Source organism: Leucoraja erinacea, chromosome 5 (genome assembly GCF_028641065.1).
Source record: "Leucoraja erinacea ecotype New England chromosome 5, Leri_hhj_1, whole genome shotgun sequence".
Lineage (NCBI taxonomy): Eukaryota > Metazoa > Chordata > Chondrichthyes > Rajiformes > Rajidae > Leucoraja > Leucoraja erinaceus.
In genome coordinates, this window is record NC_073381.1 from 74554346 (window position 1) to 74576919 (window position 22574).

The window sequence follows — 22574 nt, forward strand, 5'->3', positions numbered from 1 at the left end:
GAGTCCTCTGGGAATGTAGTCGAAACTCTGAAAAGGGCGGGAGCTATTGTAAATAGCCCGTGTAAATATTGACATTTCTGGTTGAGTTGCAATTGGAACGTCAGATGTCTTTGTCGGTTTCCAAATACTGGAAACAATGTTAACCAACCGAAACCACTTCATACTTTAAACAAAACTCTTGCAAGGGTAACAAACTAAAAATTGCAATAAAAAAAAAACAAGTCTGAAGTATGACGCGAATGTATAAAACATTCCACTAGAGAATAGTTGGAGGCGGCTTATTTGCAAAGTTCTTGTTCCCTGTGATTTTCCCACGCCCCCTGCTGTACTGCAAGCAACCATTAGGTTGCATCAAGTCCCCTATTTTGGTAATCGGAAGGCCCCTAAAACTAGACTGAGAACTGACTCGCCTGCGCTTGTCAGTGGCACACACACACACAGTCCGGAGCAGATGAAGTGCTGCATAAACATCGCCGACTTGGACTCCAGCGCTCGGTTGCTAACTTTGAAATTTGTGCGTGTTTTTTTTTTTTAATTTTGCAAATTAATGCAACTGATTTGTATTCCCGGAAAGAGCGGAGGATGCTGAGGAGGAACTGAGGAACGATCCTTTTTTGTTCAAAAGTCTCTCATGTGGGCCAGAGGAAGCCGGATCGGTAGACTCGCTGTGTTGTTGCAGGCAGAGGCTGTTCCCTCGGCGGCTCAGCTCGCAACATGAATGCAGACAGGGACAGCTTCTCGGCGGCGGCGGTGGTAGCCCCCGGCTCCCGCTGAAGGAGTCTCTGGGACAATGCTCTCCCCGGCCTCCAGCAACGTCCCAGCCGGCACTTACTGGCAGGACCACACGGCGGCCGCCACCTCGCCCGCCTTGGTGCCCGTAGCCCGTCTCAAGAACCGGCCGACCACCGTGGTGTACGTGGTGAACGAGGCGGCCGCGCTGCAGGTCGCCGAGAGCCTGGCGCTGCAGTGCCTGAGAGAGGCATGCGAGGGAGTCAGCGCCGACCTGCAGACCTTGCCTTTCGAGAAGCTGGACTTCGGGGAGACCGCCGTCCTCGACTATTTTTACAACGCAGGTAAGGCGAGTGAGAGCGGAGAGCTGCCGGCGCTACACGCTCTATACGTGAAGCTTGCTGGCGTTTACAGCTCTCTGTCTGTCTCTGTCTCTCTCTGTCACCACAGCCTCCTCGCATAGTCCAGTGAAAGTTCACGGGCAAGAACATGCTCAGAACACCATGGTGACCCTTTAACATTACCCACAGGGTCATGCCATTCACCTAGCCGATACCACTGATACAGTAAGCAGCGTGAGATCAAACTCTTGCACGGACTATCGCCACGTTTAAGAAACATGTAGACAGGCACGTGGATTGGACAGGTTTAGAGAGATATGGGCCAAAAGCAGGTGGGACTAGTGTAGGTGGGATATGTAGGGCGGAGGGGGAGTTCCTCCATCCGAGAGAGGACAGTTTAACGTAGGAACACTCACTCAGTAATGCGCTGTTGCGTTAGCTGTGATTTAAAAAAAAATGTATTACTCTCCAGAGAAGTGCATTAAAGCCGCAACTTTCACTGCCTTTTCGACGAAAGTGTTAAAAGTAAGTTGGATTCACTTAAAACTCGTCGGATCGACTTTTACTCGGCTGGTGCTGATTTGTTGGGACTCCGAACCCAGTGTGTGTTTTAACTTGTTTGGCACAGGGCCGCCTGTCTAAACGACACCAAGCGATTGATGTCAAGGGCTTAAACGTGTTTCCACACACTCGCCTTTTTTTCAGAAAATTGCAGCAACAGCGATGATGACATTGGAGAATGAAACGAGACAGGTTGGAGTTGAATGAAGTAGGCGAAGCAGAGAGAAATCACGAGAAAAAGACTCGCTCGGCTCAATGTATTAATAATAGTAAAAAAAAAACTGGCCAGCCCAGTCCCACCTTCACCCAGTAAATTAACAGCGAGACTGCAATAAATTCGGTAACATTGTGTTCCTGTCTTCTGTATTTGTTCTGGAGATTGATGAAACTGACCCAACCTTTGGCAGAAGTAATTGGTTCTAGGCTGGTGTATGAAGCTATAGCTGGATTTTTTTTGTGCCCTTGATCCAGATTTAAGACAATTTTGCTCTGTATCTAAGATTCTTGCAGAGGCAGCACAAACTAATGCAGGGAGATTCGGCTATAGGCTCAGGGATTAAAGGATAGACACAAAATGCAGCGGGGCGGGCGGCATTTCTGGACAAAAGGAATAGGTGACATTTCGGGTCGAGACCCTTCTTCAGACTGAGTCAGGGGAAAGAGGAACAAGAGATATAGACGGTACTAAGGACAAATTAATGGAAGATATCCCTATATCTCCCTTTTCCTTGACTGTCAGTCTGAAGAAAACCAGTCGACCCGAAATATCACCTATTCCTTTTCTGCAGAGATGCTGCCTGATCCGCCGATTTACTCCAGCCTTTTGTGTCTGTCTTCGGTTTAAACCAGCATCTGCAGTTCCTCCCTGTACAAGGTATGTGCCGTTTTGTGTGTGTTAGGTGGTATCCAGTTAGATTAACAATCACACAAGTTTCCACACACACACTTACTTCAGCAAATAGCGACCAAGGCAGTGCAGGCAGTGATGGGGGGAATTGATGAGGTTATGAGACACATTGGAATTGAAGCAAGTGAATCATGGAAAATTAATAACTAGGAAGACATCCATTTGGCCCATGGAGTCTGAACCAGTTGGAATGGAACTTGTCAGCTTACTCTTCCATCTTTAGTCAGTGGGTGATGAGTGTGAATTAATTGCCACAGAAGGTTGTGGACGCCAAATCGATGGATATTTTTAAGATGGAGATAGACTTGATTAGTATGGGTGTCAGGGGTTATGGGGAGAAGGCAGGAGAATGGTGTTGAGAAGGAGGGATAGATCAACCATGATTGAATGGCAGAGTAGACTTGATGGGCCAAATAACCTAATTCTGCTCCTATCCCATATGAACATCCTTAGCGCTGCAAGACACAGCTGCTCAAGTGAACATGAAAAAAATTCTGAAACATAATGAAAATTCTACTTGGATGAAAACGTGTTTCCTTATTCCCCCTCTAACCTTATGGCCAATTCCTTTTAATTCAATTGCCTCTGCTTTTAATCCCATTGCTAAAGAAACAGGGTTCTTCGTTCTCCCTTTAACTAGGGCCCTCATAATATTATATCCTTCTATTAAATCTCCTCTCAGTTCTGTAGCCAGAGGGTGGTGATTCTGTAGAATTTATTACCACAGACAGCTGTGGAGGCCAATATATTGGTTATTTTTTAAAGCAGACGTTGATAGGTTCTTGATTAAGAAAGGGTCCCAAAGGTTATGGGGAGATGACAGGAGTATAGGGTTGAGAGGGGAAAATAGATCATCCATGATTAAATAGTATAGTAGACTCGATGGGCTGAATGGCCTAATTCTGCTTCTATGTCTTATAGTCTTATCCTCTGTTTCAAAATAAATAACATATTCATTCTTTATGCTGCTGCAAGTAAGAATTTCATTTTTCTGTTTTTAGTACATACAATAATGAACCACTCTTGGCTCTCTTTCCTCATAACTTGACCATAATATATTTTAAATTATCTCTGCACACTCTCCAATGCAATCACATATTTCATGTAATGTGGTGATCACAGCTACGTATAGTACTCTAGCTGTGGCCCATATAATATTTTAGCCAGTTCTAACAGTCTCACTGCTTCAATATTCTATGGCTGGTCTCATAAAGGTAAGCATTGTTAACCTTCTTGTTGACCTATCTTCTACCTTTAAGCATCAGTGGACATGTGCTCCAAGGTCTATTTGCTCTTACAAACCACCTAATTGAGATGAGAAAAACATTTTCCACACAGAGAGTGGTGAATCTCTGGAACACTCTGCCACAGAAGGTAGTTGAGGCCAGTTCATTGGCTATATTTAAGAGAGAGTTAGATGTGGCCCTTGTGGCTAAAGGGATCAGGGGGTATGGAGAGAAGGCAGGTACAGGATACTGAGTTGGATGATCAGCCATGATCATATTGAATGGTGGTGCAGGCTCGAAGGGCCGAATGGCTACTCCTGCATCTATTTTCTATGTTTCTATGTAATATCCTTTTATTTGCTGAACACTTCCATGCCACATTGCAGTTCCTCAAATGCATGACCTCATATCTCTGGATTAAATTTCATTTATCACCAATGGGCATGGCTGATCGAAACCTTATTATTTCATACAATCCTAAGCATTCCATGGCTGACATTTGTATCATCTGAAAATGGTGTATATATTCCCTTCATTTCAGTTCAAATCAGTTATTTAATAAAAAAGCAAGGGGTCAAATGTTGAACCTCACTGGTAAAAGTGTTCAAGTCACCATCTCCATTCAACCATTATCAAGTTGAGTTTATTGCCATATTCACGGGTACAATGAAAATCTTACTTGCAGCAGCATCACAGGCACCTGGAATCAAACAACATACAAAAACATAAAGCATGTATATTTTAAATAAATTACCCACACATTCTTGACTGCTTGACTGGACTTAAGCTGATCTTTTTGTCATCTTTCACTGAACCAATTTTAGATATAATTTCACAGTCATCCTTGGATCCCAATGAATTTTGCTTTTTGGAAGAGCGTGCCTGTGGGACTTTGTCAGAAGGTGATATCAAACACTCTGCCCTCACCATCCCTCCTTGTTACCTCCTCAGAATATCCAATAAAGTCATTCAGCCAGGGCCTCCCGTTAACAAATCCATGCTGATTTCCCCAGATCATTCTGTGAAGACTTATAATGATCATTTGAATGGATTCCAATAACCTGCCATGACCAAGTTAAATTAACTGGCCTTTAGTTACTTGATTTATACTTTTCCTATCCTCTGACACTACTCCTGCAACCTGGGACAATTAAACGACTGTATCAGACCCATTGCAGTCTGAAGAAGGGTTCAGACCTGAAACGTCACCTATTCATTTTCTCGAGAGATGCCGCCTGATCTGCTGAATTACTCCAGCATTTTGTGTCTGTCTTCAGTATAAACCATCATCTGCAGTTCCTTCCTACACATTTCCACTGCAGTTTCTCCCTTTCTGTTTTTAAGTGGTGGAGGTTTATCTTATTGCTAGTGCCTTATGTGTAAAGTTTAAAATTGTGTGAGAAATTCAGTTTTACTTTTTAATTGCATGTGATCATAAGGAGATTCAATGGGGATTATTTGCAAATTTTCAAATTGCCCATCTCTCCATATGTTCCTCTCCATTATTGGTGTTTCGGGATCATATGTACACTTAAACCACTGAAATAGTGGAGGGAAGGAGGGAGGAGATTTGAATCACCCTTAGCCGGTAGCCAGAAAACATGCATTCTGTGCAGGGACACATAATTATTTCCTATCAACCCAACTCAATAGCAATATCACTCCTAAAACAACCAGTTGCTCATGCTCTCCTTTTGAACGAGGGACATTACTCTCCCCTACAGCACCCATACATAAACCATTGGCTGCTGTTGGGGAGGAAGCTGAAGTGTGAGACAGGGTCCTAAATACAGTCTGAAGGAGGGTCTCAACCTGAAACGTCACCCATTCCTTCTCTCCAGAGGTGCTGCCTGTCCCGCTCAGTTACTCCAGCATTTTGTGTCTATCCTGAATGCAATGTTGGTCTGCTGTTTACAACCCCTTAAGTCTACACAGGTTTTAGTAGCATCAGTATTAGTGGCGTTAGTTTATACTTTAAAAATAGGCAAATAAACATTGTGTTGTTTTGATATGTTACTTCATGGCCACCTCCGTTCCAGTGCTTCAGACAATGTTTACTGTTCACATCCACTGTGATTTAAGTTCACTTGTCTGCCCTGAAAGTTGGGCACCCACATGTAGAATTAATTCCTGTATTTAGCCCATACTCAACAATTGTGTAGTGGAGGATGGGAGGGGTCGTGTGTGGGGAATAGTTACGGGAAGCGAGACCATGTTTTCCAGGGAGATCTGGAAAGATAAATATTTTTTTGTGTTAGGTTGGCAATTTACTCCTTTTAAATAATGTTTGAAACATACATAAAGCCACAAAGCAGGCAATAACCACTGTGAACTGCTTTTCTCTTTACAGGAATAGCTTTGTATAATACAGTCAAGTTATATTTTATTCAGTCCATTAGATATTTGTACGTTTCAACATTTGTATATGTTGTTCAATTAAAATGTTGTCCAAAGTATTTGGACTGAATTTATTCTTTAAATTAAAATTGTGTGGATGTACTTTGCGGTTGGCATCTAATTAAAAGTGGCTAATGATTTTGGGAGGAGCTAGATCAAGAATGAATATGAAATTAGACTGTCAATCTTTTTCTCAGAGTGGAAAGATCAAAGACTAGAGGACATAGGTTTAAGTTTTAGGGTTTAGTTTAGAGATACAGCGGGGAAACCGGCCCTTCGGCCCACTGAGTCCGTGCCAACCAGCGATCCCCGCACACTAACGCTGCCCTGCACACACTAGGTAACACGTACAATTTTTTTGACCAAACCAATTAACCCACAAACCTGTACGTCTTTGGGGTGTGGGAGAAAACCAGAGCTGTAAGGTAGCAACTCTACCGCAATGCCCCCGTGCTGCCCGAAGCGAGGGGCAAAGTTTAAAAGTGATGTGTGGGTGAAGTATTTCACACAAGGGGTGGTAATTCCCAGCGCTGGTGGTGGAGTCTGATAAAATAGTGGTATTTGAGAGGCTTTTAAATATGGAGCGAATGCTGAAATATGGATCGCGCAGGCAGATTAGTTTATCTTGGCTTCATGTTCGACACAAACATTGTGGTTGAAGGGCCTGTTCCAGTGCTGTACTGTTCTATGTTTTATGTACATAACATAGGAGGATTTTTAAATCGACACAGCTGGACAAGCAGCCAGCGTAACTGAACAAACACAGAGATAAGTGTTGAACCTTCACTTTGTACCCAAGGAAAAAAATAATTGTCTCAAATACCCTGGATAGTTTCCACACCATTTTATGTTACACATGAATATATGGAATGCCGGATGAGAAAGATTGAAACTAGTTGGGATTTCCTTAGACTTAACTTTCATGAAACAATTTTCTGATGTAAACTAAATGGGATGAATGGAAAGATGGTGTAGGTAAATGGTTTTTAGCGGACTTTGTTTTTAAGTTGTCTTAAGTTTGCCACGGAGAGAGTGATCATTGAATGTTTAGCAACGCAAAGGTCAAGGTTATTTTTCTTTCCCCTGATTCTAGTCTGAAGAAGGGTCTCGACCCGAAACGTCATCCATTCCTTCTCTCCAGTGATGCTGCCTGTCCCACTGAGATCCTCCAGCATTTTGTGTCTACCTTCGATTTAAACCAGCATCTGCAGTTCTTTCCAACACATAAGATTGAAAGTAGTTCTATATATAGTTATGTGGTAAATTGTTCATGTCTTGTTGCAATGAAAGCTAGATCTTTGTTCTGTTGAACGATGGAGCTGATAGCATGTGTCATTTTATTATTGTACTTTATGGACAAGTTGCATTTTTTTAAATGCATCTTATTTTCTGAGGTATATGTCTCAATTTGTAACTGTTGTTAATCCACAATCATCCTTTAAATCATTTTGAAAATTTGTGTTATGCAGTTGATTTGGTGTGGTGAAGTAATACATCTGTTTATTTTTCTACTTAAGTTTTTTATGGTTGTCACCTTTTGTTTAACATTCAAAGTATTTTACTGAAAAGGCAGTAAAGGCTAAAAAAGAACAATCAATGACATTCATTTTCAAACAAGTTAATGCCCAGAGGAATACGATACAATTGCAAAAGCTTGCAATTATACAAAAACAGGAGTTGCTGGAAGCGCTGAGAAATGACTGAAACTGATGGAAGCATTAACTCGTGTCTGTGGGTTTTGTGTGGGAAATGGCCACGCATGGTGCCAGAGCCCCTGTTTGCTTTCTTTCTTGCCTGTGTGTGCTTGTGCAGCTGGGATCTGTGACACGGTGCTTCAATTGCAGGGCTCCTTTTGACACAGAGAAATCTGTTTACTGATCAGACATTTTATTCTTCATGGTCAGTCAGTTAAGATGGTATGCATTTTTAACATTAGTAAGGAAGGTTTTTAAATTATACTCTTTTAGTTGTATGATGATTGATTTGTTTTTGACAGTATTTGGAAATATTAATGTTCATCTGATTGGAGCTGTGTGTGGTTTATACTTTACGCATGCCGTTTGTTTTAAAAATCAATAGTTTGACTGGCTTGACTTGAAAACCTCTTGAGACTTTGACCCACATTGCCTGCCAATAGCTAATTTGCTAATATGTACCTACCTTGAGAAAACCTGTACCTGGATTAGAAAGAAGGAACTGCAGACACTGGTTTACACCAAAGGCTACAAAGTGCTGGAGTAACTCAGTGGGTCAGGCAGCATCTCTGGAGGACATGGATAGATGACGTTTCAGGTCGGGACCTTTCTTCAGACCCGAAACGTCACCTTTCCATGTTCTCCTGAGATGCTGCCTGACCCACTGAGTTACTCCAGCATCTTCTGGTCTGTCTCTAAAGCTACTTGTTAAACTCGCATTTTGGTCTGACAATGCGTCTTCAATCTGAAACTTTAAATCTGTCTCCCTTCTCACAGATGCAGCCTGAGTATTTTCAGTGTTACTTTTTAATATCAAAAATTTGTTTTTCGTTCATTGTATCTACAATTAACGTAACTATCATGGCACAAGGCACATTTATTTTAGTTTGAATCAGAATGCAGTTATCTGGTCCATGTTCGTCTTGGTGTAAACTTGTTTTGGGTATACCTCAAAGCTGTGGTGTCACTGAACTCATTTGCTCTCAATTTGTTTTCAACTTAATCTATAACTTTATCTTTCTCCACTGCTCTACCTCGTGTTGCCCTTCACCTCCCTCTTTCTTGTAGACACAAAGTGCTGGAGTAACTCAGGCAGCATCTCTGGACAAAAAGGATGGGTGATGTTTTGGGTCGGGGCCCTTCTTCAGACTGGTCAGACATCTCCCATTCTTTTTCTTCAGTGATGCTGCCTGACCCGCTGAGTTATTCCAGCACTCTGTGTCCATCTTCGGTATCAAGCAGCATCTGCAATCCTTTTCCACACCCTCTTCCTTAAGCTGTTCCTTCGGCCATTCCAGGTCTGAGCTGGCTGAATGGTCCTATGTACGATTCACAGATATTACCACTGGTGAATTGGATGGAGCTTGACTGGGTGGGTAAGATTTGGGATTATATATATTCTCCATTTGATATTTATCCATGGCCTCTGCATATTCCTGCTTAGAGATTCGAGATACTGCATCTGCATTTTTAGAGATCTTGTACCAGGGATTCCCATAAATCAATGATGCTTTTTTAACCAGGTTTTTAACTCACTAAAGAGGGCAGAGATCATTGCTCCTCAGCAAAGCATGGGCTTGGTACCAGGTTTGAAATCCCCTTTGAGAACTCCTTTCCTTGGACAGTGGAGGTTGCGCAGCCAGGTGCACCGGAGGTGAAGGTGAGCCTCCTTGATATCTGCCTTCACTGATATGGAAAGTTTAGTTTAGGTTTAGAGATACAGTGCGGAAACAGGCCCTTCGGCCCACCCAGTCTAGCTATCCCCGCACACTAACGCTATCCTACACATTAGGGCCAATTTACAATTATACCAAGCCAATTAACCTACAAACTTGTACGTCTTTGAAGATACTAGAGATCCCAGAGAAAACCCACTCGGGTCACGAGGAGAACGTACAAACTCCGTACAGACAAGCACCCTTAGTCAGGATCAAACCCGGGTCTCTAGAGCTGTAAGGCAGCAACTCTACCACTGCGCTACTGTGCCACCCTATGATCTATGTTCTCCAGATCTTTTCATGGATCTAGATTGTTGGCCAATGAAGTTGCTGTAATTACAGGGAACTTCATCACAAAAAAAAAATCCTCCTCAATTATCACCTACCAGTGGTTGATGATCTCCTGAAATCAGAATTCTGCCCGTCATGATGTCCAATGGGCATAAACGTTACTGCTGGAAAAATCCAGGACATTGTAGAGGGGAGCATCAACTACTGCACATTGGCTTTTTCAACCTCACAAAAGCCCTTGACTTCATCAATAAGCCAGGGATTGTGGGGATTCTTTCCCAAATATGCTGCCCTCAGAAATGTACTACCTGTATTATTATTCTGTACCTGCACTGTTAGATGAAACACAGCTGAGATCCTAACTTTTGTGATTTAGTCTTGCTGCAAAATGGAGCCAGACCGCTTTTCAATCTGTATTGCTGTTGTTCTATACCAACCAGCTCCATGCTGCACTGGAATAAGGCTTGTTGAGTGAACAGCTATTTTTTGTTTTCATCCTTTGTTGCCTCCTTTACTAGTGGAGATGGGATATGTTGGTCGGCGTGGGCAAGTTGGGCCAAAGGGCCAATTTCCACCCCATATGACTCTATGACTATTTACCCTTATGACCTAAAGAGATAACCGTGTTGCACTAATTCTGGTCCCCAACCCTTCCCTGATTCTCTTTTCTATATCACTGGTGGTTGTGCTTGGCGCTAAAGGCATGAAGTATGAAACTAAACCTATGAGACTGCCCTGAGTGTAGTTGTAGCTTCAGGCTAAATGAAACTAAATATCTTATGGTGCTTAGTATTAAATTTCATTTGATTAAGTTCCTGTGAGTTGGTCATTGATGATTGAATGGAAGTTTTTTTTATTGCTTCCGTGTATCATCTTACTTCAGCATCGATGATCTGTGTGCTGTACCTCTATTTCTATTACTCTACTTGTAAATAAAGGCAAAACTCACATTGCCTGTGGGGGTCTGACAGTGATAACTGTTACCAAAATATCCCAACAGCACATATACATCAGTAGAGGAATGATTAGTTGTCAGGTTATTAATGTCTTTGTTTTTAAACAGAAGTACTGTTCCACTGCTGCCATTAGAGACGGTCCAGAGGTGGTTTATTAGAATAATTCCTCCTATCTTGCAAAACATACTTGGACAATAAAGTATTATTGTATTGTAATCCCGGGGGTGGAAGATTGCAACTTTCATGTGATCCACCTTGTTTCGACTAATGCAATTAACTTGACGTGCACAAACGGAAGATCAAATAGAACAAGTTGTCCAACAACTTTAGGCTGTGCACGCCACATGGAAGAAGAAGAAGAATTAGTATTGTAATCCTGGGGATGATTGGGTTAACATATGAGGAGCGTTTGATGGCTCTAGATCTGTACTTGCTGGATTTTAGAAGGATGAGGGGGGGGGGGGGGCTCATTGAAACCTACCAAATAATAAAAGGTCTAGATAGAGTCTAGAAGCAGAGGGCATAGTCTCAGATTAACCTTTAGTAGCCTCAGACGTACCTTTAGAATTATGAGGAGGAATTTCTTTAGCCAGAGGGTGGTAAATCTGTGAAATTCATTGCCATGGAAGGCGTTGGAGGCCAAAGTATTGGGTATTTTTAATGCAGAGATGGATAGGTTCTTGATTGGGAAGGTTATCAAAATTACGGGGAGAAGGTAGGAGAATGGGGTTGAGAGGGAAAAAATAGCCATGAAAAATACAGTAGACTCGATTGGCTGAATGGCCCAATTCTGTTCCTGTAACTTATGATCTTATGACATGATCTTGTGGTTTTGAGTGGTTTCATAAACCAGAGATTGGTATTGATAAACCATTAAAAGTAATCTATCCTGGTGTCTGCCTGGCTGAGAAATCAAACAGTATACATTAATTTTTATATATTGAGTGTTTTGCATCATGCTGGTTTGGAATTTCATGTATGCAATCTAGTACAGGATTGTTATTCAAATGCATCTTTGCAACGGTGTGAAGGCTAAACGTGAAATAGAACGCATGAAATGAAGTACAAAATGAAAATAAGATCATATCTTCCCACATGCAAGATTTCACATAACATTTCAGCAATTAATATTCACTTCTCACAAACCACATCAGGCCGTAAAAAATATGTGGATTTCACACTAAAGGCAGTTGATCCGACTACATCTTTGAGTCTAACACCCACTTATCAATATTGAAAGGTTAATCAAACACAGTCAAATTGTGCTCGGTAGGACCGATGTGAAACCAGCAGAGTCTGCAAATGAAACTATCTTCCACCACCAATTGGTCTGTCTTCTTTCGTGTCCACCATCTATGTTTCAAATGTTGGGCCAGGCTCTTGCACAGTGGACAGCCTTCTCATTTGCCACCGCTGGATCTTCCAGGCAGCATTGTTCACCAAGAAGTGGGCATCTTAGTAGGTGTGGCATGGGTTGTACAGATGTTCCTCATTCACATTCTGTGTCTGCCGCATCTGCAAAGCCCCATTTGCTCATATTGGTCTTGCATTGGCCCATCCCTGTACGAAGCCAATTGAGGGACCTCCAGATCTTCCAGTCACACCAGTGATCAGGTGGTAGCTGTTCCTTGGTTGGGATTGGCATCTTTACGTGGTTGTGGTTTTCACTGCGGTTCTTTTCCCACAAGGCTAGTCGTTAAATTGTTCTGTAAAATAAACGTATTCACTTCCTTGGGGTTGGAGATTGCAACCTTCATGTGGTCCGCCCTGTTTCGACGAATGAAATCAACCTGGCGTGCACAATCAAATAATATCAAATAGAACAAGTTGTCCAACAACTTTAGGCTGTGCACGCCATACGCAAGAAGAAGAAGAAGATTCACGTCCTTTTCTACCCTGCTACATGACTTCATAAGTCATAGGGGTAGAATCAAGCCATTTGGCCCATTGAATCTACTCTGCCATTCAATCATGGCGGATTTATCTTTCCTTCGCAACCCCATTCTCCTGCCTTCTCCCCATAATCCTTGACGTCACAACGAATCAAGAATCTGTCAATCTCCGCCTTAAAAATACCCAATGACTTGGCCTCCACAGCCGTCTGTGGCAATGAATTCCGCAGATTCACCACCCTCTAACTAAAGAAATTCCTCCTCAACTCCTTTCAAAAGGAACTTTGTATTTTTTAGATCCAACAGTAAAACTGCACTGTGACTAGAATGTAAGTTAATAGCCAGACATGCCAGTTACCCAAATATTGCAGTCATAATGTCCCATTATGTTTTCATTTACTACTTGGCCACGAGTAGAAAAATGTGGTATTTTAAATCAATCCTTACATTATTAAAACTGTGATACTGCAAAAATGTCTACTTGGGTGAAACGAGAATGTGCTTAGGTTTATATGCACCATTAGCATTTTCAATGTAATCATTCATGAGTGGGAGGAGAACGTACGATGACTACTGAGAGCTGTACACTGTGGGCAGAACATTAATTTCAACCAATTAGCAATGCTAATGTAAAGTTATTTGGCATTTATGAAATTGAACAACAATTAAGGATACATAAAAATAAGAATTAAAAATTAAGTCATGCCTGGCAGTGTTGGAGCTGAATATTTAAGAAAGGGTAAAAAGAGTCTTAAAACCTATTACAGAGTTGATGTGTATCAGCTTTTCCCTTTGAGAATAGGGAAGATTCAAGCAAGAGGACATGACTTCAGAATTAAGGGACAGAAGTTTAGGGGTAACATGAGGGGGAACTTCTTTACTCAAAGAGTGGTAGCGGTGTGGAATGAGCTTCCAGTGGAAGTGGTGGAGGCAGGTTCGTTGGTATCATTTAAAAATAAATTGGATAGGCATATGGATGAGAAGGGAATGGAGGGTTATGGTATGAGTGTAGGCAGGTGGGACTAAGGGGAAAAAAAGTTGTTCGGCACGGACTTGTAGGGCCGAGATGGCCTGTTTCCGTGCTGTAATTGTTATATGGTTATATGGTTAAATGAAATAAATACTCTAGACATGATCAAGTGTTTGCCAGTGGCCCTGCAATTTCATCCCTAGCTTCCCAAAGTATCTGAGGAAACACAAAGATATTTGTATCATCAGTAGCCATGGGACAGGTGCCAGAATACTGGAGCATGGCTGAGTGTTGTGCCTCTATGTAAAAAAGGCTGCAAGGAAAAACCGGTGAACTTCAGAACAGTGAGCTTTCCATCAATGGTGGGTAATTTATTTGTGGGGATTATTGGAGATAGGAAGTACATGCATTTGGAAAGCACTGATGTGGGATAGTCAGTATTTGACTGAGTTATTTGAAGTGACCAAAGAAGATCAATGTTGTCTACGTGGACTTTTGCAAAGTCTTTGACAAGGTACCTCCTGGTCGGGTGGTCTGGAAAGTTAGATGACATGGGATCTAAGATGTTCTATTTTGGAAGGACAAACTAGGGCAGTGAATGGTATGGCCCTGGGGAGTGTTGTAGAATAAAGAGACCTGGGGTTGCAGTTAATGTGTAAGAAGGAACTGCAGATGCTGGTTTAAACTGAAGATAGACACAAAAAGCTGGAGTAACACAGTGGGACAGGCAGCATCTCTGGAGAGAGGAATGGGTGAAGAAGGGTCTCGACCCGAAACGTCACCCATTCTTTCTCTCCAGAGATGCTGCCTGTCCCACGGTGCTTTTTGTGTCCATCTGGAGTTGCAGGTACATGCTTCCATGAAGATGGTGACACCGATGGACTGGATGGTGAAGAAGGTATTTGAAATGCTTGCTTCATCTGTCAGGGTAGAGTGCAGGAGTTAGGATGTCATTATACAACTGTAAAATACATTGATAAGGTCACAGTATACAGAGTCCTGCATGCATTTCTGGTCTCCCAGCTATAGGAAGAGTGTCATTAAGCTAGAAAAGATGCAAGAAAGATTTACAAAGATGATACCAGACCTGGTAGGTTTGAGTTATAAGGAGAGGTCAATAGGTCAAAAGCCACAGTTTTTCCTCTTGGTTCTTCTTGGTTTCTTAGTCCTCCAAAATATTCCAAATGGAATTTAAACTGGAGATGGTGGAGGGAGGACTTAAGCCAGAATGGTTATTGGGAAGAAAGAGCTACCTTAAATTTAGTTGCATCTGGTTGGGTAACTATAGTAGGGTGGAGATTATTCCATGCTTTAATTGTGCGGGGGAAGAACAAATTGCTGTATACATCTGTCTTAGTAGCTGGAATCACAAATTGGATCGAATGCCCTAGTTTTCTCCTAATTGGTTTGGGTTTGGTGTAGGTCTTGTAGTCTATGTCGAGCTGACCATTTAACATCTGGTCAGGCGAATGAGGACATGGGAGGAAGATGAGACGGAAAAGATTTAAAAGTTACTGCTTTGCAGACCATTTCCATTCAGTCTGCAACTAATGTTTTCAAGAGAGAGTTAGATTTAGCTCTTAAGGCCAAGGGAATCCAGGATATGGGGAAAAAGCAGGAAGGGGGTACTGATTTTGGATGATCAGCCATGATCATATTGAATGGCGGTGCTAGCTTGGGCCAAATGGCCTACTCCTGTATCTATTTTCTATGTTTCTACGACCTTGACCTGTCGCTTTAGTCCTCCCTCCCAATCTGACCTCGTCATCTCTGACCTCGGTATGTTCCAACATTGTGTTCCAAACAAAACTCTACATACATTTTTCTTCTTGTGTTCAAGAACAAATGAGAGACTTTTACTCTTTAATTAAAATAAATATTTTGTTCTATAACAATTTAAAAAAAATCTTTATTTAATATTTCATACATTATTTAATATAAAATATTCTTTATATAATATTTTGCTTTATTTAAAATAGTTGCCCTTTATTTAAATTTTGTTATCATTATGTTCAAGAACAAAAGAGCATCTTTTGAGTATGGGAAGCATCTCATCTTGTGTCTGTCACCGCGTAGATGTCTAGTCTCAATATTTATTGCCAACTTTTTCTGTTCTTTCTCCGCAATTTGCTGCTGTCTTTGCTCTGTGGTTCCGGCATATTTTGTTTTTGGATTTCCAGCAACTCCCTGTAACCACCTAGCAGTCCCCATTCATCTATTGTATAGGAAGGAACTACAGATGCTGGCTTCAACCGAAGATGGACACAAAAAGCTGGAGTAACTCAGCGGGACAGGCAGCATCTCTGGAGAAAAAGGAATGGTGCCGCTTCTTCTGAAGAAGGGTCTCGACCCGAAATGTCAGCAATTACTTCTCTCCAGAGATGCTGCCTGCCGCGCTGAGTTACTCCAGCTTTTTGTGTCTACCTCCCATTTATCTACTAATCTGACAGCTCAGAATGCACGGACATCTCCTTTGTTCTCTCCTCCACCATAAGACATCCATGTTTTCTCACTTCTCTAGTTCTGCGGAAGCTTCATTGAACTAACAAGTTAACTCCATCCACAGATGTACCCGTTTTTCCAAAGAGCCGGCACAAAAGGAATGGGCAGAATGTTCTCCTTATGTCCAGTTCCAATCTCTCCTTCTATAAGTAAAATATAATTACAACTCAGAATATTTACAATCTGTTTCTAAATTCAAGAATTATTTAAAAAAAAAAATGTTTTATTATATTACCCCAAATTATTCCAGCCCTTTAACAGAAGCTATCAAATGAGAAAGATCGGAACAAGTAACTTCAGATACTGGTTCACACAACAGGACACATAGTGGTGGAGTATTTCAGTGGGTCAGGCAGCGTCTCTAGAGAACATAGATAGGTGACGTTTCAGGTTGGGACCTTTCTTCAGACTGATAGTATGGGTGTGGGAGAAGAAAGCTGGGAGAGAGGAGAGGCAGGACAAAGCCTGGCAAGTAGTAAGTGGAGGAAGGAACTGCAGATGCTGGTTTTATTCAAAAATAGACACAGACTCAGTGGGACAGGCGGCGAGAGAAGGAATGGGTGACGTTTTGGGTCAAGACCTTTCTCAGTCGACACAGGCAAGAGGGATTTTTTGATTGGCAGATGTTTAGAACAAAAGCCCGAGATTGAAGCAGAAGATGTGAGACAGGATTGAAAAGTTGCAAACTGTGACGTCAGAGATGAAATGAGAAAGGTATTATTGCTCCTCCTTCGATATAGCTGCATGCACTGCAGCATTTTGCTACACAATGTCCTCCAATACATTTTGTTGCATACTTTAGTGTTTCTTGTTAGGCTGCACATTGAGAGGGTGTCCTCATCGTAGATACACTTTGCACATGCATGGAAGGAGCCTGGTTCAACAGTACCCAATGGCCCCTGAAATTAGTATAGGTTATCAAGGAATAAATCACATTGTTAGTTCCTTCCCAACACAATTGCACGCTTCTCTACAATGATTGAAAATGAAAATCATAAGATCCTCCAACTGCTTTGCATAGCGATCCAAAAGCTTTATCCATTTCTTTGTTAATTTATTTGAAGGTCACTGTCGCCCTTCCCATTCACTCCCTCCACAATCATTTACACTTGTTGGCATCACATCTAATTTACCTCTGTTCCAGGTGTATTTATTTAACTACTTTTTAATTTTTCTGAAGGCCCGAAATGTCAACCATTCCTTTTCTCCAGAGACGCTGCCTGATCCGCTGAGTTACTCCAGCATTTTGCGTCTATCTTTGAAATGTTCTATCTGTATTCTTGCTCAATAATCTTTATCTTAGTGTAGCATGTAAATTTGAGCAGCTGCAGAAAGCAATATAACAGTAGTTTAGAACCTGTTCTCCCTACTCTTGTGAAGGAACCTTGTTTTACAGCTAAGGCCGTAAGTGATAGAAGAATTTGGCCTATCAATTCTACTCCACCATTCAATCATAGCTGATCTATCTCCCCCTCCTAACCCCATTCTCCTGCTTTCTCCCCATAACCTCTGACACCCGTACTAATCCATAATCTATTTATCTCGGCCTTAAAAATATCCACTGACTTGGCCTCCACAGCCTTCAGTGGCAAAGAAATATAGAAACGTAGAAATAGGTGCAGGAGTAGGCCGTTCGTTCCTTCCAGCCACATCCCTTGATTTCCATTGCTTACAGCTTAGCTCCTAAAAAGTAATTACTTTTTATTATTTGCATCTGAAGGGTTAAGCAATCTTTCTGCTGCCTTGCTGCACGGTGAGCGGTTAGCAACCTCCACTGTGTCAATGACTAACCCCACCCAGGGTGTGGCATCCATACATGTCTAGCATCACATCCGTTTCTCACATGCCAGCCTCATAACAACGATACTGTTACTGGTACAATGTTTTTTAACCTGCACTAAACGTATGATCTATTTCTGTTGAATCTGACAATGATTGTTCCCAGCACAAGTTGTGTCGTTTGTAAATGAGGTGTGGAATAAAGTATGTGAATATAAAGCATAGGGAAGTCTTCGGACAAAATGTTGTCATTGAATATTAAAGTTTAAACATCACAGTGCAGAGATGGTAAGAGCTGGTATGTGCTTTATAATGCAACCAGTAAGTCGGCATTGCGGCACAGTGGTGCAGCGGTAGAGTTGCTGCCTTACAGCATCAGAGACCTGGGTTCGATCCTGACTACGGGAGCTGAATGTATGGTTTGTATGTTCAGCCTGTGACTGCCTGGGCTTTCTCTGGGTGCTCTGGTTTCCTCCCACACAAGCCCATTAACCTACAGGTCCTAAATTGTCCCTAGTGTGTAGGATAGTGCTGGTGTACAGGGTGATCACTGGTTGACGCTGACTTTGTGGGCCAAATGGCCTGTTTCCACACTTTATCTTTAAAATCTAAAAATGTAAAGTCAAAAGGCTCTGGATTGGCAACTGATAGTGTCTTATTTAAAGGCAATAGAAAATATTTTACAGACAATGGTCCCTGGCTCTCCAGCATTGACTGAGAGGGAGAGATAGTAAGAACAATAACTGCGATCACCCTACTGCGCATTGTGGATCATGATCAACTTTGATCTGGGGATTGTCATCCTGATCAGGATTTAGAGCAGACTAATGAGGAGGTCCTATGACATTTCCACCTTCACCAAGCTGGATGACCTTGTGTCAGCACAGTGGAAATAGACACAAAATGCTGCAGTAACTCAGCGGGACCTGCAACTTCTCTGGAGAGAAGGAATGGGTGATGTTTTGGATTGAGATCCTTCTTCTGTAACTGGGAGTCAGGGGAGAGGGAGACACAGAGATAAGGAAGGGTAAGGTGTGGAAGTTCAAGGAAAATTCAAGGAATCAGTTCAAATAAGTTCAAAGACTAGATCATTATTAGCTGGGAGAAGATGACAACGAAACATTTAGAGATGAAATTTAATTAGGACAGTCAGACTGGTCACAGAACTAGGAAGGGAGAGAGAGAGAGAGAGAGAGGGAGGGAAAGCAAGGGTTACTTGAAGTTAGAGACGTCAATATTCATACTGCTCTGGTGTGAGCTGCCCAAGTGAAATATGATGTAATGTCGGTGGTGAGGAACAGCTTTTCAATTAGTGTAGAAACAAGGAACTGCAGATACTGGTTTACACAAAAGGGTACAAAGTACAGGAGTAAACCGGGCATTTTTAGGCAACCCCCTCCCCTTTCTCCTCCGCTCCTGTGCCCCAACTGGACTTGTACTTATTTCTTCCCTGCCCCATCTCCTACATTCCTTCCTCTGACTTTACAATTTGCAACTGTAGTCTGTCCTTACCTTCTCCATCTGGTTTGGCTCAGCCATGACATCCGGAGGCTGCATCGTTCGATCAGCAGAAAAGATTGTTGGCTGCAACCTTCCACCCCATCAATGAACTGTACACTGCAAAGGCCAGGAAGCGAGTGGGTAAGATCATCTCTGACCCATCTTACCCTGGCCACAAACTCTTTGAAGCGTTTCCCTCTGGAAGGTGACTCCGGACTGTCAAAGCCGCCACAACCAGACGTAAAAACAGCATTTTCCCACGAGCAGTAGCTTTACTCAACAGCCGAAAGTATGGAGCTTCCTTTTGCTCTGGTATTTAATTTCATTTTTCACATGTTTAAATTATAATGTATTATACTTAATTGTCTACTGTATATCATGTTGTTACTTGCGAGCAAAGCACCAAGGCAAATTCCTTGTATGTATGCATACTTGGCTAATAAAATGCATTCAATTCAATTCAATTTAATCAATCAATCTGTCTCATAGCTGCCCATCTGCCTGTTACAAACACCCCTCGTCTGTGACAACCTACTACCTGCCATGCTTTATCCTGTCTCTCGTTTTTACCAGATTTCATTTCCTCCCTGCCCACCCCCTCCATAATTAGTCTGAAGAATGCTCCCAAACTCAAACGTCTCCTATTTGTGTTTACCAGAGATGCTGCCTGACCCCTGACCCGATGAGTTAGTCCAGCACTTTGTGTCCTTTCTTCAATGTGTAGGCTTTGGGCATGAACATTTAAGCGTTGGGATTTATGATTGGGTTTAACGTACGCATAATGCTGCTCGTGCTTTTGGAATAATACGGTAAAACTACCCTTTTCAATCACATTGGCCACAGAAGAGCATTGGCAAGATGTGGTCTCATTTTGAGTATGGAACAGGAAACTTTCAGAATGCAGCTTCTGTGTAAATTGTGAGCATTAGGCTGCTGGTTAAGAATTCTCTATGTTTGAAATCAACCACGCTTGAAGTAAAGGTACGGCACAAGGAACCACAGATGCTGGTTTACAAAAAAATAAATAAGGTGCTAGATTAACTCAGCGGGTCAGGCAACATCTGTGGAGGGCATGGACTGGCAATGTTTTGGGTCGGGGCCTTTCTTCTGACTCGGAAGAAGGGTCCCAAACTGAAACGTTTTCCTGTCCATGTCCTGCACAGATGCTGCCTGATCCACTGAGTTATTCCAGCACTTCCTGTTTTTTTACTCGTGCTTGAAGCAATCTGCTCTGACTAAAGTAGAAATATTGTTTTTGATAATAGTGCCGAAAAAGATGTCAGAAAACAAGCTTTCTTTAGTATTGTGGAAGAAAACCATTCTCCTCCTGTCGGGGAATCTTACCATGTTGGCAACTCGTACCTCCATCTATTATGGTGAAGTGGGGATGCAATATCACCAAAGGAAGATGAGTTAGTTATGTCTTGTAGATTAAATGGCTCTTTTCCAACACAGATCTAACTTCCTATGAAAGTCATGCAGAGGAAAATAACCTAAGAAAGTTATTAAGTTTAGTTTAGAGATATAGCACGGAAACATGCCCTTCAGACCACTGAATCGGCACGGACCAGCCATCGCCACAGACTGACACTATCCAACATGCACTAGGGACAATTTACAATTTTTTACCAAGCCAATTAGCCTACAAACCTGAGGTGGATACAAAATGCTGGAGTAACAGCAGGACAGGCAGCATCTCTGGAGAGAAGGAATGGGTGACGTTTCGGGTCGAGACCCTTCTTCAGACTAGTTAGGGAAAGGGAAATGTGAGATATAGATGAAGATGTAGAGAGATAAAGAACAATGTATGAAAGATATGCAAAAAAGTAAAGGATGATAAAGGAAACAGGCCATTGTTAGCTGTTTGTTGGGTAAAAATGAGAAGCTGGTGCATCTGGGGTGGGGGAGGGATAGAGAGAGAGAGGGAATGCCAGGGTTATTTGAAGTTGGAGAAATCAAATTCATAATACTGGGCTGTAAGCTGCCCAAGCGACCTACAAACCTGTACATCTTTGGGGCATAGATGCACCTGCAACTTCTGAATTGCAAGCATCTTTAGAATTGCATACAACCAAACAGCAAACAAGTATCATCATGCTCACATGTATAAAGTATGGATGAGATTTTATCATCATGCTCTTTGCTGTTCTTCAGTGGCGTCAAGGTACAGTCAAGGAATCAGAGGCAACAGTGGGGCTTGAGTATATTGTGATAATGTGAGCCTCTGACTACAGAGCTGGCCTTCATCCTCGAACCACACAATCCACCAAGGTTCTGCCTTCGCTGTTGGTTTGGGGCCAACATGGGGCATGAAGATTACATGAGCTGGTGTTTGAGAGTGCCAGCGGGTGAGCCCACATGCACTGTCACTGTTAGAAACAAAGACAACAATGATGTCTAATTTGACAGGCCCCTTGTTTCTGGGCCTGGAAGTTATGGAGTGAACCCTGAGCAGAGAAGTGTAGGTTGACATTCCAGTGTGGTTGTGAGAGAGTGCAAATCCATCAGAGGTACCTTCTTTATGGCAAAATTATTGAAAGGTACAGCATGAAAATACGTCCTTCAATCCATTGAGTCTATGCTGACCACTGATTATCAGTTCATACAAGTTCTATGTTATCCCACTTTCTCATCTACTCCCTGCAAAATAGGGACAATTTACAGTCACACCCACATGTCTTCGGGATGTGGGAGGAGCCTTAGGACTCGCTTGATCTATTTGAGGTGAGTGAGTATAAAATCATGAGAGGAACAGAGTCTCTACCCTGGGGTAGGGGAATTGAGAACCAGAGGATATAGGTTTAAGATGAAGGGGAAAAAGATTCAATAGGAACCTGAGGGGTAACTTTTTCACACAAAGCATGGTGAGTGCATTGAATGAGCTGCCAGCGGAGATAGGTATTATAGCAACACTTAAGAAACATTTAGACAGGTACATGGATAAGACGGGTTTAGAGGGATATTGGCCAAACACAGGTAGGTGGGACTAGTATATATAGATGGGATATGTTAACTGGTGTGGGCAAGTATGGGCAAGGAAAAAAAGCTGGAAAGAGGAGGGGCAGGACAGAACATGGCCAGTTGGATATGCAAATATTTGAACGAAGAGCA

At 42.2% G+C, this 22574-nt stretch overlaps 1 protein-coding gene across 1 annotated transcript in view; it reads left to right on the forward strand.

Annotated features, from left to right (window-relative positions):
- Nucleotides 1–300: 300 nt before the first annotated feature.
- LOC129697414 (mitogen-activated protein kinase kinase kinase 5-like) overlaps nt 301–22574 on the forward strand; it is a 160371-nt gene continuing 138097 nt past the window's right edge. The window contains 2 exon segments of the mRNA XM_055635926.1: nt 301–759; nt 761–1073. Coding sequence (XP_055491901.1) covers nt 715–759; nt 761–1073 — 358 coding nt within the window. The 5' untranslated portion in view covers nt 301–714.